The sequence below is a fragment of the Scyliorhinus canicula genome, chromosome 2 (genome assembly GCF_902713615.1).
Source record: "Scyliorhinus canicula chromosome 2, sScyCan1.1, whole genome shotgun sequence".
Classification (NCBI taxonomy): Eukaryota; Metazoa; Chordata; class Chondrichthyes; order Carcharhiniformes; family Scyliorhinidae; genus Scyliorhinus; species Scyliorhinus canicula.
In genome coordinates, this window is record NC_052147.1 from 241,618,694 (window position 1) to 241,641,340 (window position 22,647).

Genomic DNA, 22,647 nt, shown 5'->3' on the forward strand with positions numbered 1-22,647 from the left:
CTGCGTTTGCCCAATGGGACAATTTCTATCCAGATGCCTCGCTATTTCTTCCTTGATGATGGATTCCAGCATCTTCCCTACTACTGAAGTTAAGCTCACTGGCCTATAATTACCCGCTCTCTGCCTACCTCCTTTTTTAAACAGTGGTGTCACGTTCGCTAATTTCCAATCCACCGGGACCACCCCAGAGTCTAGTGAATTTTAGTAAATTATCACTAGTGCATTTGCAATTTCCCTAGCCATCTCTTTAAACACTCTGGGATGTATTCCATCAGGGCCAGGTTATTTGTCTACCTTTAGCCCCATTAGCTTGCCCATCACTACCTCCTTAGTGATAACAATCCTCTCTAGGTCCTCACCTGTCATAGCCTCATTTCTATCAGTCACTGGCATGTTATTTGTGTCTTCCACTGTGAAGACCGTCCCAAAAAACCTGTTTAGTTCCTCAGCCATTTCCTAATTTCCCATTATTAAAACTCCCTTCTCATCCTCTAAAGGACCAATGTTTACCTTAGCCACTCTTTTTTGTTTTATATATTTGTAGAAACTTTTGCTATCTTTTTATATTCTGAGCAAGTTTACTCTCACAATCTATCTTACTCTTCTTTATAGCTTTTTTAGTAGCTTTCTGTTGCCCCCTAAAGATTTCCCAGTCCTCTAGTCTCCCACCAATCTTTGCCACTTTGTATCCTTTTTCCTTCAATTTGATACTCTCCCTTATTTCCTTGGATATCCACGGTCGATTTTCCCTCTTTCTACCGTCCTTCCTTTTTGTTGGTATAAACCTTTGCTGAGCACTGTGAAAAATCGCTTGGAATGTTCTCCACTGTTCCTCAACTGTTCCACCATAAAGTCTTTGCTCCCAGTCTACTTTAGCTAGTTCTTTTCTCATCCCATTGTAATCTCCTTTTGTTTAAGCACAAAATACTAGTATTTCATTTTGCCTTCTTACCCTCCATCTGTATTTTAAATTCCACCATATTGTGATCGCTCCTTCCAAGAGGATCCCTAACTATGAGATCATGAATCAATCTTGTCTCATTACACAGGACAAGATCTAGGACCGCTTGTTCCCTCGTAGGTTCCATTACATACTGTTCTAGGAAACTATTGCGGATACATTCTATAAACTCCTCCTCAAAGCTGCCTTGACCGACCCGGTTAAACCAATCAACATGTAGATTAAAATCCCCCATGATAACTGCTGTACCATTTCTACATGCATCAGTTATTTCTTTGTTTATTGCCTGCCCCACCATAACGTTACTATTTGGTGGCCTATAGACTACTCCTATCAGTGCGTTTTTCGCCTTACTTTATTCCTGATTTCCTGATTTCCACCCAAATGGATTCAACCTTATCCTTATCCTCCTTAACCTCATCCTCCATAGCACCGATGTCATCCCTTACTATTGCCCAGATGTCATCCTTAAATAACAGAGCTACACCACCTCCCTTACCATCCACTCTGTCCTTCCGAATAGTTTGATACCCGTGGATATTTAACTCCCAGTCGTGACCATCCTTTAACCATATTTCAGTAATGGCCATTAAATCATAGTCATTCTCGATGATTTGCGCCATCAACTCATTTACTTTATTCCGAATACTACGAGCATTCAGGTAAAGTACACTTATGTTGGTTTTTTAACCTCTATTTTGAATCTTAACATCTCCAGTTTTATTCCTTTTAGTATTACTGGGCCGATTCACTGAGTTCCCCTCAGTCACTGTACCTTGTACTGTCGCCCTTTTTGATTTTTGACTCTGGCTTTTCTGCCTTACCCTTACTGCCTTTTGCTTCTGTCCCTGTTTTACTACCTTACAACTTCCTGCATCGGTTCCCATCACCCTGCCACATTAGTTTAAACCCTCCCCAACATCTTACCATTGTAATTTTTATCAACCTTGGGTTGATACACATTGGTATACATTCAGTAAGGAAAACAGTGACTCAAGAGTCCTCAATTTGATTCTGGACTTCATAAAGTATAATGACTTTAAACTTTTAAAGAAGGGTATTTAATAAATTTAAGATTTGATATAATTACATGCTTAATCACTGGAACCCAAATTGCCTCTTCAAACAAATTTCAGCAAAGATATAACTATTAGGTAAAGACTAAATTGGCAAATACAATCAAAGTTTATTGATTAGAAGCAGAATAAAACAAAATACCATCATCAATCAAGACTTGCTAATCAATGAAATAAAACTTAGTATTGCTGAAAAAAGAACGGTCCCCTGGTTAATTCCTGTCTTGACCAATCTGACTGGTTTAATTTAAACAACGGCTTGGCAGTTAACTGTTTGCTGGTGCATTCTCCATAGCAGCACCTCTACCAATAAGAGTTCTTTGCTAACCAATCAGCACCCTCTTCTGATGCAATATGAATTGTTGTACCCTTTGAGGTTTGGCATTCTTTCAAATCTGTCCTGTTCAGGGCAAGATGAAAAACTTCAACAGTATGTTAGCACAGTGGTAAGTATGGTTGTTTCACCATGCCAGGGTCCCAGGTTCGATTCCTGGCTTGGGTCACTCTGTGGAGTCTGTACGTTCTCCCCATGTCTGCGTGGGTTTCCTCCAGGTCTTCCGGGTGCTCCGGTTTCCTCCCACAATCCAAAGATGTGCAGGTTAGGTGGATTGGCCATGCTAAATTACCCTTGGGGTTCAAAAATGTTAGGTGGGGTTATGGGGATACAATGGAGGTGTGGGGCTTAAGTGAGGTGCTCGTTACAAGGGCCAGTGCAGACTTGATGGCTGAATGGCCTCCTTCTGCACCGTAAATTCTATGTTCTATGTCTCTTTTTAGCAATGCTCAAGTTCTATACTGCCAAACGGCTATTTGACCAATCAACTAACTAAGAACGGAAAATAAAGGTAAAGTACACTTATCAACCTAACTCTGCAGACATCACACTTTCAAATGGATGATCAATCCAAAAGAAGCAGGCAACAGCCTTAATTCGTTGCACCAATAGGGTACCTCTCCGTTGCCTCCAAACATCACTACACCTTCCTTGATATCCTTTCAGGCAGGGTAACATTTGACTGTCCAGGTCCAGTACTGTAAACACCATCTCCATGCTGACGGAAACTCTCACTGTTCCCGAAGACCTAAACCAATTTTTCCTCATTTGGTGCTGCAAAGATAGTTTCTCATAATTTTTTTATTAATACCCAAAAAGGTGGTGTAACCCCATCTTAGCCAAGCCAATGTTTTTAGGAATTTTTAATCGATAATATTTTAAGCGTTAATTGAATTGAATCTAGCTAATTGCACATGTTGCTTTAAATTTAACACACTGCCTTGGTTTAAAATGTGTTCCTTACCATGTTTTTACAATCATCATATTATTTTTACAACCATACTAATCAGTACATCAGAATCATTAGTGCAACATGACCAAGTAAGCAAGTGCGCTAATCCTAAAATTCAGTCCAAAATCTGGTCAAACATAGGCAGGGAAATGTCTCCTGATTAACACTTGCACCCTTCCTCAACAGATAAATCAGTGATCCTCCATGTTGGACACCATTCAGAAGAGGCACTGAGGGTAGCAAGAACATAATGTGCTTTGGGTGGGTGTTGGGGGAAGGTCGAGGGTTTCAATGTCCGTAACATAAAGTGGCTTGGTAGCTACTATTGACCAATCCGTTTGAGTCCTGAAGATTATATCTGCCAGTCTAGGATTATAATAATAATCTTTATTGGTGTCACAAGTAGGTTTACATTAGTGCTGCTATGACGTTACTGCGGAAATCCCCTAGTTGCCACACTCCGAAGCCTGTTCGGGTACACTGAGGGAGAATTCAGAATGTCCGATTCATTGTCTTTTGGGACTTGTGTGAGGAAACCGGAGCACCGGAGGAAATCCACGCAGACACGGGGAGAACATGCAGGCTCAGCACAGCAGTGACCCAAGCCAGGAATTGAACCTGGGTCCCTGGCCCTGTGAAGCAACAGTTCTAGCCACTGTGCTCCCGTGCAGCAGGTGGTGAAAGAACCAACAGAAGGGAGAAACCTACTTAACCTCCAACCCGCTGATTTGCCTATTGCAGGTACATCTGTCCATGTTGTTATGGGTAGGAGTGACCACAGCACAGTCCTTTTGAAGACAAAGTTCTATCTTCACACGAAGACACCCTCCAAGCGTAGCATTACCACTGTGGAAAAAATGGGATAGATTCAGGTCTGATTCAGCAGCTCGAAACTGGGCATCCCACAAGGAACTGTGGGCCATTAATTATACTCCACAGTATGTAACCTCATGGTCAGGCGTATCTCTCATTACTAATATGAAACCAAGGGACCAACTGATTCAAAGAGTGAGTGTGGGCAAACATGCAAGGTGCAGCATGAGACGTATCTAAAAATGAGGGACAAACCTGGTGAAGCTGCAACACAGTACTCTACAAACATGCTAAAAAGTAGATGCAGCATGCTCTAGACAGAACTAGGCAATCCTACAGCCAACAGATCAAATCAATGATCTGCAGTACTGCTACATCAAGTTGTGAGTAGTATGGTAATTAATCTAACTAGAGCAGGGGGCTCTATGAATATTCCAACCTGAATGAAGGCAAAACCCGGCATGTGAATGCAGAAGACGAAACTGAATTGGTTGTAACCATCCTCGGCCCAGTACAAAGTGGGTGATCCATCTCAGTCTCCCTCTAAGGTCCAGTGGATACCAATCTTGATCCAATTTAATTCACGCCATGTGATATCAGAAATGATTGAGCAACAGCCTGCCCACTGATAGTCTGTTTTATGTTCTGCCTGGGCTATCCGGTGCCTGACCTCGCTACGGCCTTGATCCAAACCTGGACAAACTAGCTGAATTCCAAAAGTGAGTGGAGATTGGTATTAAGGAGAGGGGACCTTGGTATCGAGGCAGCATTTGTCTGTATACATTATTAAAGAGCTCTAGCAAAATTGAAGTCCATGATAATTGATGGGGGTGTTGTAGAAGCACCACTGACTGGAGTCATGCCTGCCAAAAAAAACTAGCTGTTTTTTGCCAGCGGAGGTGGTAGAGGCGGGCACGATAGCATCATTTAAGATGCATCTGGACAGATATATGCACGGGTGGGGAACAGAGAGAAGTAGACCTTGGAAAATAGGCAACAGGTTTAGATAAAGGATCTGGATCGGCGCAGGCTGGGAGGGCCGAAGGGCCTGTTCCTGTGCTGTAATTTTCTTTGTTCTTTGTGGTTGTTGGAGGCCAGTCATCGCGGCCTCACGACATTGCAACAAGGGTTTCTTAGGGTAGTGTCATAGACTCTAGCTTTAGTTGCTTCATCAATGAACTTTGCTCCATCAGAAGTGGGAATGTTTGCTGACAATCCATAAGTCTTCTATCACATTCGTAGCTCCTTAGATACTGAAGCCGTCCATGCTCACAATATCTGAACAACGTTATGGTAGGGATTGCGTAGTGGTTAGCACCACTGCCTGACGACGCTGAGGAACAAGGTTCGATCCAGGTTCTGGGTCATTGTCCGTGTGAAGTTTCCACATTTTCCCCGTCGATCCAGGTTCTGGGTCATTGTCCGTGTGAAGTTTCCACATTTTCCCCGTGTCTGCATGTGAGTCAACCCCACAACCCAAAGATGTGCAGGGTAGGTGGATCAGCCACACTAAATTGCCCCTTAATTGGGGAAAAAAAAATTGGGTACTCTAAATTTAAACGAAAAAAACATGGCTTGGACTGATGTATGGCGTGCCAATTCTTAAGTGCATATCCCTGAAGTACCAGACAAGGACTTTCTCAGACAAGAGAATCTAACCATTCCCCCTTGACATTCAACAGCATTAGCATTGCTGAATTCCCCACCAGCCAGAAAATTAACTGGGGATAGATCCTGGATCTTCTTCCCTAACAATACTGATGTTATATCAACTCTACAAGGATTGTAGTGGTTCAAGAGGGTGGCTCACCATGTTCAAGGCAATTCCGGGTGAGCAGTAAATACTGGCCATACCATTTGTTAATCTGATGTGAACAACGAATACGATACCTGAAAAGTTGGTGGAAAACAGCTTCAGTGTTTTTAAAAGGAAATTGGATGAAAACTTCGAAAGGTTGCAGGGCTGGAAAAAAAAAAGAGCTGATGAGTGAGACAGTTGGACACCTCTTTGAACAGCAAGCTCAAAAACTGTACTAAATAGCCTCCAATATAATTGATTCCCTAAGCTTTAATATCATGAAAAAATTGTTTGTTCTGGATTTTGGTGCTGCAGACATTGGACTGCATACGTTTGCACTGCTTTGTCCATTTATACCTATTTTAAAAACAAATTACTGCGGAAGAGAAAATGATGGAAAATCTCAGCAAGTCTGACAGCATCTGTAGGGAGAGAAAAGTGCTAACGTTTCGAGTTTGTTGACTTTGACAAAGAGTCATCGGACTCGAAACATTAGCTCTTTTCTCTCCCTACAGATGCTGCCAGAATTGCTGAGATTTTCCAATGTACTTACTTTAAGTTTGGCTGGATTGTCAAAAGATTAGGAGGATACGTGGGTTGAACCTGGTCAGCAGCATTGGACTTCCAAAGCTATTTGTTTGCATGCAGTTATTGTCAATGTGAAGAGGCTGAAGCAAAATGTTTGCTATTGGATAGTTTGGCTTGTGTTGACACTTGACTTATTCACTCCCATTTGTTTGACATACGATCTTTGTTTCAGGCACTGGTGAATTGCCGGCATGAATATTTCTGTGCCCATTAATTGCAGATTGAGACCACACTTTTGTGTGGAATGTTTAGTCGTATGGAATCTGTCATGTATCTTTTAAGAAATTGGTGTTTATCAAATAGCTGCAGTGATGTCAGAGTGTGGGTGGAGCTGGGCTGTCTGTCTTTAATTTTGTTTAGAACTGAAAAGCTGCTTTGTGGCTCTGTTTTTGATTTTGTTTTCAGAGTTCGAGAGCTGTATTCAAAGCAAGCAGATGTGTAAAATGATCTTTCTCTCGACAAGCTAACGAATGTCTTCAACTCATTGATTTCAAAGTAATACCTGTTTCTGCAGAGAATTTAAACCTGCTGTCTTTGTAAAAAAAAAAAAGGGCTTAACTTCTGGATGTTGCGAGTAAAGGTATTCAGGGTTACCTATTGAGTATTGTATTTGTGAGGTTACGTGTGTTGGTGGTTGATGATATGTTTACTGTGTGTTTATAAAATGTTAACTGGATTCATAAAATAAACACTTTTGTTTAAAAAATACTTAAGGTCTCTGTTGCATAACACCTGGAGTGTGGACCTTTGTGCGCTCCACATAACCAAAATCTATTAAAAATCGTGGGTCAGGTGAACTTCATGACATGCTTGGAGTTTTCTAAACCCTGGCTCATAACAAATCCCTCCAAAAATACTTATTCATGTTTCCCTTCTATCCCAAACAGCATTATTCCATTTAAACTATACATATCAGTTTGTGTCGCACAGTGTCACAGTGGTTAGCACTGCTGTCTCTTGGCGCCAGGGACCGGAGTTCGATTCTGACCTTGGGCAACTGTCTATGGAGTGTTTACGTTCTCCCCGTGTCTGCGTGGGTTTTCTCTGAGTGCTCTTGTTTCTTCCCACTGTCCAAAGATGTGCAATTTATGGGAACAGGGCAGGGAAATGAGCCTAGGTGGGGTGCTCTTTCAGGGCTTCGGTGCAGACTCGCTGGGCCGATTGGCCTCTTTCTGCACTGAAGGAATTCTATGATCAGCCGGTGTCAACTCGTGGTCTTTTCTGCCACTTAGTGCCTTGTTAAGTGTTTTGACATGTACGTGACAACTTTTACCTTCTACTGTCCAGATTCTCTTGGTGTTAGAGATTGGCAGAGTCTTCAATAGAAGAAAGTACAGAGTTGTAAACACCGCCCAGTCCATCACACGAACCCGCCTCCCATCCATTGACTCTGTCTACACCTCCCACTGCCTTGGGAAAGCGGGCAGCATAATCAAAGACTCCTCACACCCGGCTTACTCACTCTTCCCAACTTCCATCCAGCAGGAAATATAAAAGTCTGAGAACACGCGTTAACAGGTGTCTTGGGGCGGCACGGTAGCACAGTGGGTAGCACTGTTGCTTCCCAGCTCCAGGGCCCCAGGTTCAATTCCCGGTTTGGATCACTGTCTGTGTGGAGTCTGCATGTTCTCCCTGTGTCTGCGTGGGTTTCCTCCTGGGTGCTCCGGTTTTCTCCCCCAAGTCTCAAAAGACTTGCTGTTAGGCAATTTAGACATTCTGAATTCGCCCTCTGTACCCAAGCAGGCGCCGGAATGTGGCGACTTGGGGGTTTTTATAGTAACTTTATTGAAGTGTTAATGTAAGCCTACTTGCGACAATAAAGATTATTATTTTTTTTAAAACAGCTTCTTCCCTGCTATTGCCAGACTCCTAAACGGCCCTCTTATGGACTGATCTGACCTCTTCACACATCTTCTCTACTGAGTAGTACTGCACTCTTGTATGCTTCACCCAGTGCCTGTGTCTATGTATTTGCATTGTGTATTTTATGTTTGCACTATGTATTTGCTTTTCATGTATAGTATGATCTGTCTGAACTGTACATAGACAATACTTTTCACTGTACCATAGTACACATGACAATAAACAAATCCAATCGACAGACAGACCTTCCTTCCATGCTTGAAGGAACTCTTGTCACAGGAGAAAATTATTATACAGAGGGTGATGGGTCATCTTTGAGGGTACTTGGTCACATGAAATGAATGAATTTGAGGCTGTAGGAAAACAGGTATATTGTTTTGAAGCTGATGAATATTGGTTTTGTCGGCTTTTGCAGGCTTGATCGTTCTATCATTTTTTTTTATGGGCTGCAATTGTGGGGTGTTGAAAGGTAGAAATGTTTAAGTTGGCTGCATGCAGAGTTGATTGTAAGATATTTCTGAAAATGTAACCAATAACTGAATGCAGTTTAGTAAAGGCAAACCCACAATCTTGAGGCTAGAATTCCATACCCAAAAGGTTTTTCCCTTTGCAACATTGAAACTTTGGGTCACCTGTCTGGTGACCATACATTATTATCTCATCTACAAGAAAACAAAAAATGCTGGAAATACTCAAGTCAGGCAGTATCTGCAGAGAAAAAATTAATGGCCCATAACATCTGGGTTCCCCAGCATCACATTTAGGGGGTACACCCTAGGACATGCTGGAAATCTCTCCAGGAAGTTCCCATGTCAGGATTTATGGCAATTGCCCAGAAGTGCTAACTTCCTCTGGACCATTGCGCTAGGCTGAGAACCATCCAACCGAAGCAATTTAAATCGGTAACTTTGGCTCTGCCAGTTTTACCTCCCATAGTTGCTGTGAAAGAGTCACGAAGGGGTAAAAAAACTTCTAACTCCAAAAACTTGTAACGATTTGAAAAACCCAACCTTGCATGGGACGCCTGCACATACATTCAGGTCAGTTGGGTAGGATGTATGTGGCCTGATCCTCCCCCTTTTAGATGCGCTCGGACTGACACTTGACCCACCCCACATTCTTCTCATTCTCTCTGCTCCTCTCTTTAGTCTCAAGTTATTTTTTGATAAATTTAGAGTACCCAATTCATTTTTTCCAATTAATGGGCAATTTGGCGTGGCCAATCCACCTAGCTTGCACATATTTGGGTTGTGGAGGCGAAACCCACGCAAACACGGAGAGAATGTGCAAACTCCACACGGATAGTGACCCAGAGTCGGGATTGAACCTGGGACCTCGGCGCCATGAGGCAGCAAAACAAACCCACTGTGCCACCATGCTGCCCCTGTGTCTCACTCAAGTTAGGTGAGACAGGGGCTTGAAGTACAGCGCATGTATGTTTGGTGAGAATGGCAAACTGACGGAGATTGCTACTCTGCAGAAGTTTCAGATCAAGATAACCTTTTCATCAGAACACTTCTAATTAATTTCCTATTTCATAGGTATTGAATATAGACCATGAGCTGAAGCGTCAGGTTATCGATGATCAGAAGACTTTTGCTGCAACGTTTTGAGATACTTTGTCGAATAAATGTACTAGTTGTTTCATTCCCGCATAATTTCTTCACTATTTTTTTTCCAGTGAAAACCAGCCACCAAAATATTCCTGCTTTTTAGTATGATTTTTAGTAGTAAGCAAATCACTAATTTTTGAAATTTGGGTTGAGTTTATTATTTCAAGAGGTTTTGAAACTAGAGTATGATATATTTAACTGTAAAGAGAAGCTTGGAATTTGTACGTGATTTGCTGGTTTTTGGACACAAGTCACCTGAAAGTAACAACTGCAAAAGAAGCATGCCCTTGCCTCCTAAACTGATTGTGCTCCTCGGGTGACTTGACCATCATTGATTGGGAGTTTCCGCTAATTGTTCTTGCTTAGAAACCTTTCGAGGTCGCTCTTAAATTTAAAAAAATAAGCAGGATTCCTTTGGACCTGGTTGCCATTAGGTATGTTTCATAAGATTTCAATGTATTTTTTTAATCTACAAAACTGGCTACCTCAATATAACTAGAAAATAGTTTTTTAAACATTTTTTTTCTTTAGTTTTCAATATATTTTTAAAGTTTCAGTAATGCAACCTACTTACGGGTGGAGACTGGTTTAAAAAATTTTTTTTAATGCTTATTTTTGTGTGAACCCCATTCTGTGTTAATCGAGATTCGCTAAGTTACATAGAAACATAGAAAATAGTTGCAGGAGGTGGCCATTCAGTCCTTCGAGCCTGTTCTGCAATTCATTTTGATCATGATGTGGAGATGCCGGCGTTGGACTGGGGTGAGCACAGTAAGAAGTCTTACAACACCAGGTTAAAGTCCAACAGGTTTGATTCAAACACTAGCTTTCGGAGGGAGCTGCGCTCCGATGCTCGTGTTTGAATCAAACCTGTTGGACTTTAACCTGGTGTTGTAAGACTTCTTACCATTTTGATCATGACTGATCATACAATTCAATCACCTAATCCTGCCTTTATCCTCTTCGCCCAAATGTCATATCTAGCTGCTTCTTGAAAACATACAATGTTTTGACCTCAACTGCTTCTGTGGTAGCGTATTCCACAGGCCAACCACACTCTGGATGAAGAAATTCCTCTTCCACTTGGTCCTAAATGATCTACCTTAAATTATGCAGAAATCTGAGAACACACACCAACAGCTTCCTGGCTGTTACCAGACTCCTGAATGGCCCTCTTATGGACTGAACCCCTCTACGCATCTTCTCTACTGTTGTAACACTATATACTCCGTACGCTTCACCTGATGTCTATGTACTTAAAATGTGCTTATGTATGTCTTATGTTTTTCATTATACCAACAAAAAGGAAAGACGGTAGAAAGAGTGAAAAATCGACCGTGGATATCTAAGGAAATAAGGGAGAGTATGAAATTGAAGGATAAAGCATACAAAGTGGCAAAGATTAGTGGGAGATTATGGGAAATTTTTAGGGGGCAACAGAAAGCTACTAAAACAAGCTATAAAGAGGAGCAAGATAGATTATGAGAGTAAACTTGCTCAGAACATAAAGACAGATGGTAAAAGTTTCTAAAAATATATAAAACAAAAACTCGGGTAAATATTGGTCCTTTAGAGGATGAGAAGGGAGATTTAATAGTGGGAGATGAGGAAATGGCTGAGGAACTGAACAGGTTTTTTGGGTCAGTCTTCACAGTGGAAGACACAAATAACATGCCAGTGACTGATGGGAATGAGGCTATGACAGGTCAGGACCTCGAAACGATTGTTAGCACTAAGGAGATAGTGATGGGCAAGCTAATGGGGCCAAAGGTAGACAAGTCTCCTGGCCCTGATGGAACGCATCCTAGAATACTAAAAGAGATGGCTAGGGAAATAGCAAATGCACTAGTGATAATTTACCAAAATCCACTAGACTCTGGGGTAGTCCCGGAAGATTGGAAATTAGCAAACGTAACCCCACTGATTAAAAAAGGAGGTAGGCAGAAAGCGGGTAATTATAGGCCAGTGAGCTTAACTTCGGTAGTAGGGAAGATGCTGGAATCTATCATTAAGGGAGAAATAGCAAGGCATCTGGATGGAAATTGTCCCATTGGACAGACGCAGCATGGGTTCATAAAGGGCAGGTCGTGCCTAACTAATTTAGTGGAATTTTTTGAGGACATTACCAGTGCGGTAGACAACAGGGAGCCAATGGATGTAGTATATCTGGATTTCCAAAAAGGTTTTGACAAGGTGCCACACAAAAGGTTGCTGCATAAGATAAAGATGCATGGCGTTAAGGGCAAAGTTGTAGCATGGATGGAGGATTGATTAATTAATAGAAAGCAAAGAGTGGGGATTAATGGATTTTTCACTGTTTGGTAATCAGTAGCTAGTGGTGTCCCTCGGGGATCAGTGTTAGTCCGCAATTGTTCACAATTTACATAGATTATTTGGAGTTTGGGACCAAGTGCAGTGTGTCCAAGTTTGTAGATGACACTAAGATGAATGGTAAAACAAAAAGTGTAGAGGATACTGGAAGTCTGCAGAGGAATTTGGATAATTTAAGTGAATGGGCTAGGGTTGGCAGATGGGATACAATGTTGACAAATGTGAGGTTATCCATCTTGGTAGGAATAACAGCAAAAGGGATTATTATTTAAATTATAAAATATTACAACATGATGCTGTGCCAAGGGACCTGGGTGTCCTCGTGAATGAGTCACAAAACGTTGGTTGATGGGTGCAACAGGTGATTCAGAAGGCGAATGGAGTTTTGTCCTTCATTGCTAGAGGGATGGAGTTTAAGACTAGGGAGGTTATGCTGCAACTGTATAAGGTGTTAGTGAGGCCACACCTGCAGTATTGTGTTCAGTTTTGGTCTTCTTACCTGAGAAAGGACGTACTGGCGCTGGAGTGTGCGCACAGGAGATTCACTAGGTTAATCCCAGAATTGAGGGGGTTAGATTACGAGGAGAGGTCAAGTAGACTGGGACTGTACTTGTTGCAATTTAGAAGGATGCGGGGGATCTTGAAATTATGAAGGGAATAAATGGGGTAGATGTGGGCAGGTTGTTTCCACTGGTGGGTGAAGGCAGAACTAGGGGGCATAGCCTCAAAATAAGGGGAAGTAGGTTTAGGACTGAGCTTTGGAGGAACGTCTTCACCCAAAGAGTTTTGAATCTGTGGAATTCCCTGCCCAGTGAAGCAGTTGAGGCTCCTTCATTAAATGTTTTCAAGATAAAGATAGGTAGTTTTTTGAAGAATAAAGGGTTATGGTGTTCGGCGGGAAAGTAGAGCTGAGTCTACAATCCGTTCCTGCCTGCACGATCTCATTGAATGGTGGAGCAGGCTTGAAGGGCCAGGTGGCCTACTCCTGCTCCTAGTTCTTATGTTCTTATGTTTAAATAGAATCCAAATCGACTAAATCTCTCCTCGTACGTCGTCCTGCCATCCCAGGAATCCGATTGGTTAACCATCATTGCAGCAAGACATCTCTGCCCTGCACTCTAATCTAGTTATTTTCAAAGTCTGCGTCGCACCTGCAGGTGGGACGCGGGCGGGTGTCGGGAGGGTCGTGGAGCCATCCATCGCGGCATTCCTGATCATGGGACTTAACGTGCAATGGCCACAACAGCCGGCTTTTAAAAATGACGGCTGCAAGCGGGTTTAAAAATGAGGCTGGGACCGGCTTTAAAAATGCTGGCACGCTGCGCACGCGTGCTCGCTCATCAGTGCACATACCCGGAGCCCAGCGAGAAGCACCGCCTCCTCGAAACATCGGCGCCATGACTCAGCAGTCTCCCTGCCTGAAGTGAGGCAGACAGCAGGTCGCGCGCCTCGAACACTGACATCACGTGCTCTGGACACGATTGCGGTTCCTCCATTGTCAGCAGCAAAGAAGCAATAGGACTGAAACATTTAAAATGGATCATTTTGTAATAAGAAAGAGAAAGCCAGAGACACAAACAGGCAGGAGTTTACAACTAAACCGACCGGAGAGAGTGGCTCAGGAGAATCCGTATCAGGACAAAGCAGTAGTGGTGGTGTGAGCTGTTCAGGAGAACAATCCATACAGAAATATGACAGTGAATGACAAAACATTCGTGAGGGCCAGGCAGGCAGGCTCACTTGCTGCATTAAAGGCAAGTGAAAATGATGGGTCACGAAGTTTAGGTGGCATGGGTTGCGAAAGTCGACCAGCATGGATCGTCCCGATCGGCTGCTATGGGTCCCGAAGTTTGGCCAGTTGGTAAAAATGGGTCCCAGAAAAAAAGTTTGAAAAATACTGCACTGATCCACTCTAAGTATAACGAGGAATTTATCTTAGAAAGCTTTTTTTTTAAAAATTGCTTTAAAATGTTATCTGGACTTGTTTGTGGCAGATTTGGTTTTAGTGATAGAGAAATTAAGTGGGGAGAGTCACTTTTCAAAACAGGTGCCAGTTGTATCCACAGTAGAATCTTTGACACTGGAACTTGATTTTCAACAGATTTCAGAAATGTTACATTTATGTAACCCTTTTGATTTCAGAAATGTCAGATTATGTAACCATTTTAAGAAAAGTATCCTGGAAAAGGCTAGTTTTGATTGAGTCACATTGATTTAAATCATGATAGATCTCGCAAACCCTAGATACAATTACAAAGAACAATACAGCATAGGAACAGTCCCTTCGGCCCTCCAAATCTGTACCGGTCATGATACCACCCTTGGCCAAAACCCTAAAGAACAAAAAATAATACAGCACAGGCAACTTCTGTATGGGTTGTTCATCAGAGGTCTAGGAGCTCACACCCGCACTGTTTTGCCCTGCCGTGGACTCCCCTGTGAATTCTCTCCATCAGATTTAATTGTGCGGCCCTGGCCTGCTTGTGTCTCTGGCCCTATCTTCGTTAGTGCAAAATGATCCATCTTCTGTTCTTCACACAGTCCTGTTGCTTGCTTCCTGGCAGCTACAAAATGGCAGATGCTCTCCTCGGTAATTTTGCACCCAGAGGCGGTGACACAGTATACCGGGCACGTGACCTCTCTGCCGCTGCTTCTGATGGGAAGACCATAATATGGTAGAATTCTTCATTAAGATGAGGGTGACACAGTTAAATCTAAGACTAGGGTCCTGAACTTAAAGAGAGCTAACTTTGATGGTTTACGACGTGCATTGGCTCGGATATGCTGGCAAAGGATACTTAAGGGGTTGATGGTGGTTAGGCAATGGTAGACATTTAAAGAACACATGCATGAACTTCAACAATTTGTACATCCCCGTCTGGGGCAAGAGTAAGACGGGGAAGGTGGCTCATCCATGGCAAACCAGGGAAATCAGCTAGTGTTAAAGCCAAAGAGGAGGCATATAAATTGGCCAGAAATGCAGCAAGCCTGAGGACAGGGAGAAATTAAAAATTCAGCAGAGGAGGACATTAGGTTTAATTAGGAAGGGGTTAAGAGAAAACGAGAGTAATCTTGCAGAAAACATGAAAGCTGACTGCAAAAGCTTCAAAAGATGTGTGAAGAGAAAAAGACTAGTGCATTCTAACCACCAACTGAAAGAATTTCTTTATAGTGTCCCTTTTAATTTGTGACTATCTTAAATTTGTCACTCAAAATATACCTGTTTTGTATCTTGCCGTCTAACGTTCTCTTCAGCAGGAAATGAAAGGGAGGGAGGGACCTCAGAGAATTGCCATCACCAGGGAAGTGGTACTGAACAAATTGTCGGGTGTGCGGTTGACAAGTCCCTGGGTCCTGATGGACTTCATTCTAGGGTCTTAAAATAAGGGGCAAGCGGTTTTAATTTTCAGAGAAGGTGGTATTAGGTTGGAAAATAGCGAATGTATTTAAAGAAGGATGTGAATGCATTGGAAGCAGGTCAGAGAAGGTTTTCTAAGCTAATGCCTGGGCAGGACAGGTTGTCTTGTGAGGAAAGGTTGGAGAGACTAGGCTTGTACCCATTGGAGTGTAGAAGAGCAAGAGGTGACTTGATTGCAACATATAAGATCCTGCTGCATCTTGAAAAGGCCGATTGTGGAGAGGATGTCTCTTTTTATAGGAGAAAGCACAACAATGCCTACACTTCCTTGGGAAACTAAGGAAATTCGGTAAGTCCACATTGACTCTCCAATTTTTACAGATGCACCAGCATCCTATCTGGCAGCATCACAGCTTGGTAAACAACTGTTCGGTCCAAGATCGTGAGAAATTAGAGTTGCAAACACAGTCCAGTCCATCATGTGAACCCGCCTCCCATCCATTGACTCTTTCGATATCTCCCGCTGCCTTTAGAAAGTGGGTAGCATAATTAAAGACCCCAACTTTGGTGACGATGATGTGCTGACAAATTGCACATCAGGTGCTTTTCTTCTCTCCACCATGCAATATAGCCACTTTGCACCTGAAAAACAGCTAAAAAACAAACAATTCATCCCCTCGGGTTTAGCAGAACAAGGGGAGGAGGGGGGAGGGGGGGGGGGGGGGGGAGGAAGCAAAGCCCTAGCACACATGCAACAGTTCCTGGACAAAGCAGAAAAGAGATTGGAAACCCAGGAGGCGATAATCACAGACCTGGAAAGGACCACAATGGACCAGAGTGACCGGATCGTCGCCCGAGAAAATGAGGTGGCGAGGCTGGCTGCGACACAGGACAGCCTAAAAGGAAAGGTCGTGGACCAACAGAACTGGTCGAGACAGCAGAAATCACGAATTGAGGGCCGATGGTAGAGACCCCACAGACTATGTGGCCCAAATGCTGGGAAATCTGGTGGGAAGGGAGACCTTCCCCAAACCAACAGAAATAGACAGGGTAGAGCGATCACGCCGACCAAAGCCGGGGACGAGCCAAGGGCAATTATTGCGAGAATGGGCTATTAACGTAAACATATATTGTTCCTTTACTAATATTGAATGAGCATACCACGATCTGCAATCTCATGGCCCAACATATCCTCCACTCCAGGGGATCAACCAGAATGCAAGAGCATACCAGAAGCAACCTCCGGCATACTGAAAAATGAGATGTCAACCTGGTGAAGCTTCCAACACAGGACTACTTGTATGCCAAACAGCATAAACAGCAAGTAATAGACAGAGCTAAGTGATTCCACAATGAACGCATCAGGTGTAAGCTTTGTAGTCCAGCCACATCCAATCGTGAATGGCGGTGGACAATTAAACAACTCATTGGAGGAGGGGGCTCCACAAATATCCCATCCTCAATGATGCAGGAGCCCAGCACATATGTGCAAAAGACAAGGCTGAGGCATTCGCAACAAACTTCAGCCAGAAGTGCTGAGTGGTTGATCTATCTCGGTGTCCTCCGAAGGTCCCCAACATCACGGATGTCCGTCTTCAGCCAATATGATTCACTCCACGTGATATCAAGAAACAGCTGAAGGCATCGGATACTGCAAAGGCTATGGGCCCTGACAATATCCAGGCAATAGTACTGAAGACTTGTGCTCCAGAACTTGCCGCACCCCTAGCCAAGCTGTTCCAGTGCAGCTACGTCTACCCAGCAATGTGGAAAATTGCCCAGTTGGGTCCTGTACACACACAGCAGGACAAATCCAACCCAGCCAATTACCGCCCTATCCATTTACTTCCATTACTTTGCTGATGGAGAGGAGTTATCAACAGTGCGATTATGCAGCACTTCACAATAACCTGCTCACGGACGCTCAGTTTGGGTTCCACCAGGATCACTCGGCTCCTGACTTCATTACTGCCTTGGTTAAAACATAGACAAAGAGCTGAATGCCAGAGGTGAGGTGAGAGTGACTGCCCTTGACATCAAGGCAGCATTTGACCAAATGTGACATCAAGGAGCCGTAGCTAAACTTGAGTTAATGGGAATTGGGAAAAACTCTCTGGCACAAAGGAAGATGGTTGTGATGGTTCGAGGTCAATCATTTCAGCTCCAGGACATCACTGTAGGAGTTCATCAAGGTAGTGACCTAGGCCCACTATCTTCAGCTGCTTCATGAATGATCTCCCATCATAAGGTCAGAAGTGGGGATGTTTGCAGATGACTGCACAATGTTTAGCATCATTCGTGACTACTCCAGTAATGAAACAGTCCATGTCCAAATGTAGCAAGACCTGGACAATATCCAGTGTGGGCTGATAAGTGTGCAAGTTACATTGGTGCCACACAAGTGCCATGCAATGACCCTTGACATTCAATGGCATTGCCATCGCTGGAACCCCACATTCCACATCCTGGGGGTTACCATTGGTCAGAAATTGAATGGACTAGCTATATTAATACTGTGTCTACCAGGGCAATTTAAAGGCGAGGAATCCTGAGGTGAGTAACTCGTCTCCTGTCCACCATCTACAAGGCACAAGTCAGGAGTGTAATGGAATACTTTCCAATTGCCTGGATGAGTGCAGCTCCAACAACACTGAAGAAGCTCGACACCATCCAGGACAAAGCAGCCCACTTGATTGCTCCCCCTCCCACAAACATTCAAACTCTCCATCAACGAACAGTGACAGCCATGTGTACCATCTACAAGATGCACTGCAGTAATTCACCAAGGTTCCTCAGACAGACCCATGATCACTGCCTTCTAGAAGGACAAGAGCAACAGATACCTGGCAACCCCACCACTTGCAAGTTCCCCTTTAAACGATTCAGATGAGATTGTTTTCAATTAATATTGGCTCATGTGTTCTCTTCAAACTGATAAAATTTCTGCATATAGTGAATAGATTGTACTGACAGTGTGTAGATAACTTTTGCTTATGACCTGGCTAGCAGGGACTGAATGCCCCATGGGGACTTGTGTCTCTTTTTCCTCCCGAAAATGGAGTGTGGGGGTGAAAAAAATAAGTACTATAGAGTGCTTTGTGTACATAGTATTTAGTGAACTGTGTGCTAAAGCAGACATGTGATGAAAGTGGGATCTCTGTATTTCTACAGGGTATTTCTTAAACTTTAATTTGGATTAACAGCTAGAATATGACCTCGAACATTAAAACTACAAAGCTAGTTAGAACACCAAGTTAACTGAAATTGCCTGCCAGTGGCAGCTATCTTGTCAATCAGCAGGAAGTGGTTGTCAGAATAAGTAGTAACTACTCTAGCAACTAGCTTACTTTGCATAACTTCGGTGTGAGTCATAAACTCTCTATAAGTAGGCAGTATTTGCTACCGTGTAGAGTGAAGGAGCAATGAGTACCAAATGAACCAATTCTAAGTCAGGAATTTGGTGTGTAAGGGTCCTTCCTGTTTATTCCCTTATTTCCACTTTTATTTTACTGCTGCACTTTTGATCTCTGTGTGATTGATGGACATTTCACTTTAAGGCAAGGAGCCTGTACTTTTAATTCAAACAGAAGAATCTGAAGGCTGTGCTGGTTTAAACTGGTGATTGCAGACTGGCCGGCATCAGTGAGGACTCGCTTTGATTGATCGGCTGGTGGTTAATGAATTGGTCCAAAATGCTGTGTTCCGCCTGGTAACAGTTGCTAATCTGATCCCACTGGAATTTTTTTCAGAGCTCCAAGGATTGAGTTTGGTTTCAGTTTTGATCTTGGCGGCCCCAGGAGAAGACTTGCTATCCTCTCCCCTCCGTTCTTCTCCATAAAGGCTGTGTTTCTGAACTGACATACAGCCGGGATGAATCTATGTACTGGCAGAGCAGAACTGACCAACTCTCTTCTGAAAGGCAAAGGCAGACCAACCAACTCACTCTTGACCGAAAGATAAAGGGCTGAAGGCATAGTTTGATGAGAAATAAGGTGTCCAGAAAGCCTTCTGCCTGTGAGTACTGCATTTTGTAAACTACAGGGGCCATGAATGAAGGAAGGAATGACTCTACAAAGAAGACCATTACCAGAGACTTCAATCTGCTCGATTGTTGTGAAGAAAGTATGCTAAAGAACACCATCTGAAGCAAAGACTCTTGTCTTTTGACTCTGAACTGTATTATTTTGTATCCATTTCCACCCCTCTCGTGTGTCTGTCTTTTATGTGTGGGTAGAAAGTGGGACAGTTAAAGAGGGTAGTAGGTGTTCGCCTGTTGTTACCCAGTTGTATTATTGCATGTTTCATGATGGTCCTTGTTATAAATAAACCATACTACTTGTTTACATTTACAAACCTGGTGACTGTAATTATTGGGCATCCAAGGGCCAAAGACTTTGGGTATTTTTATAAGAATGATTGCTTAATTCAGTTGTGTTGTGACTCCGAAGCACATGGGGCTGGTATTGGCCACGCAGAAGCCCAGGGTGTTGTAACAGGTGTCAGTGGAAATTTGCTGCCATGGGGGAAGCAGATGCTGTTTTTAATTATTTTGTTTCTCTCCAGCAGTTGATGTTTTCTTTTTCTGTCTCCAAGCTGAGAGACGGTCACTCGCAATTCATTTACTTTAAATTACTGATTGGTTAAATAAACTTGGACCAATATGGCAGGGCAGGTGGTAGGCCATGGTTGCACCATGCTTTGAAAGCGATCACTTTTCTTTACCTCTTTCCCGCAGAAGACAAAGGTAATTGTCACAAATTGCTGCTGGTGAAACTGGTGCAAGTTGAGCATTGCTTATCCAAAATGCTTGGGCCGAGTGTTGAGCATCGCTTATCGGAAATGCTTTGGCCAAGTATCGGATTTTGGACTTTTTTGGATTTCGGAATATAATATGGATGTGTGGCCAGGGAATCACGTCGGCACTTTGGGGGGGGGAGGGTGGATTTTGTAATTTTTTTGGATAAGGGATACTCTCCCTGTAGAAACATGCAAATCTACCAATCCCACATATTGAGGGAATGCTGTGCCTCTGTATAGTTGTTGCAACTATGGATTCCTATTTATTGCACTGCAGTTGGTGTGACATTAATTTTCTGTGGTGATAATTTTTCTGCTTTTCAAATTCAAAACATTTCGATATTGCTGAACTTAACTAATAGGTCTGTCAAGAACCATGTGCGTGGTTTTCACGACTGAAGATGCTGTACATTTTTGGATAGTGTGATATCTCGGTTGAGATTTTGCTAATGAGTCTTGAATTTAATAGTTCATATTTGTACTATTCAACATCTTTATTCTTCATTGAATTATCATTTCATAATCCACGTTTTGACTTAAATCTGGTTAGCCTTTGATTTATATATCCGTATGAATTGAAGTAAGAAGAAAATAAAATTTCTGTAAAATCTCAGTTAAGGATTTTGGAGCAGTCATGCTGACCAGGATGTTAAATGTCCAGAATAAGGCCAGTATTTTGGGTTGTTTTTGCTGCTCATGAAGCTGCTTCACATTATCCTCTCTTCAGTTAGGAGTTTAGAACATGCTTCACTGCACAGGAAAGCAGATCAAAATGCAGAATACCTATAGTGAGACATTAGCTAATAGGCTATAACGCTTGCAAACAAAGGTTACTCTGTTATAGCATTAACATCGCCTAAGATTCTCCCTGGAAGTACTGAGCATTTTTCTTTTCATTCTACCTGGATCACATCACATTAATAGTGATATTTGCTAACAGGTGAAATTAATTATATAAAATATCTTCCAGATTTGAAGAAGACATTGGCTGTCCTCCTTGACAACATTTTGCAGCGCCTTGGAAAATTGGAGTCTAAAGTGGACAATCTGATGATTTCAAATGGGACAGGAATAAATTCTACTAATGCTACTACTACTGTGAGCCCCAGCTCTGGCACTATTGAGAAAGTTAATGTGGCAGGTAAGTTTGCAACCTGTTTGTATGTATCAAAACCACTTCTATTGCACAGTACTCAATTTTCTTTGGCAGAAAGTAACCAAAATTACCACCCTAAAATATTTGAACATTGGAATAGGAGTAGGCCATTCAGCTGCTTTAGGTTTTTGAAGTTCACTTTAATGATTTTGCTTTTAATTCTTTTAACTCCCAGATTTTCCTCCCAGAATCCATAGATTCCCTCCCTTTCCCTGCTGCTCCCCCTCAGTCCTCATTTTCACTCGTGCATCTCGGGACCAGAGCATTAGATCACAAGACTGTTAAGACATAAGAGCAGAATTAGGCCACTCGGCCCATCGAGTCTGCTCCGCCATTCAATCATGACTGATATTTATCTCATCCCCATTCTCTTTTTTTATATAAATTTAGTGTACCCAATTCATCATTTGTTTTTCAATTAAGGGGCAATTTTGCATGTTCAATCCACCTACTTGCACATCTTTGGGTTGTGGGAACAAAATCCATCCAATCATGGGAAGAATGTGCAACTTCCACACGGACAGTGACCCAGAGCCGTGATCGAATCTGGGACCTTGGCGCCGTGAGGCAGCAGGGCTAACCCACTGCACCACCGTGCTTCCCTCATCCCCATTCTCTTGCTTTCTCCCCATAACCCCTGATCCCCTTATTGATCAAAAACCTATCTATCTCTGTTTTCAAGACACTTAGTGATTTGGCCTCCGCAGCCTTCTGCGGCAAAGAGTTCCACGGATTCACCACCCTCTGGCTGAAGAAATTCCTCCTCATCTCTGTTTTAAAGGATTGTCCCTTTAGTCTGAGATTGTGTTCTCTGGTTCTAATTTTTCACAAGTGGAAACATTCTCTCCACGTCCACCCTATCCTGGCCTCGGAGTGCAATCAAATCCTGGCCTGCCTCTGGAGTAGGTGCCAAACCATAAATGGATTAAGTGACTCTTTTGACTACCTACATAACGTTTTATACTGGAACATTTGCACCTTCTGGTGCCAGCTCCATTAGTGATACG

General features: G+C 42.9%; 1 protein-coding gene across 3 annotated transcripts in view; it reads left to right on the forward strand.

The window, feature by feature from the left end:
- Positions 1-22,647, forward strand: part of mgat5 (alpha-1,6-mannosylglycoprotein 6-beta-N-acetylglucosaminyltransferase) — a 175,960-nt gene that overhangs the window by 22,034 nt on the left and 131,279 nt on the right. For all 3 annotated transcript variants that reach the window (XM_038789876.1, XM_038789875.1, XM_038789877.1), the window contains exon 3: positions 21,455-21,625. In XM_038789876.1, coding sequence (XP_038645804.1) covers positions 21,455-21,625 — 171 coding nt within the window. The remainder of the gene's footprint in view (positions 1-21,454; positions 21,626-22,647) is intronic.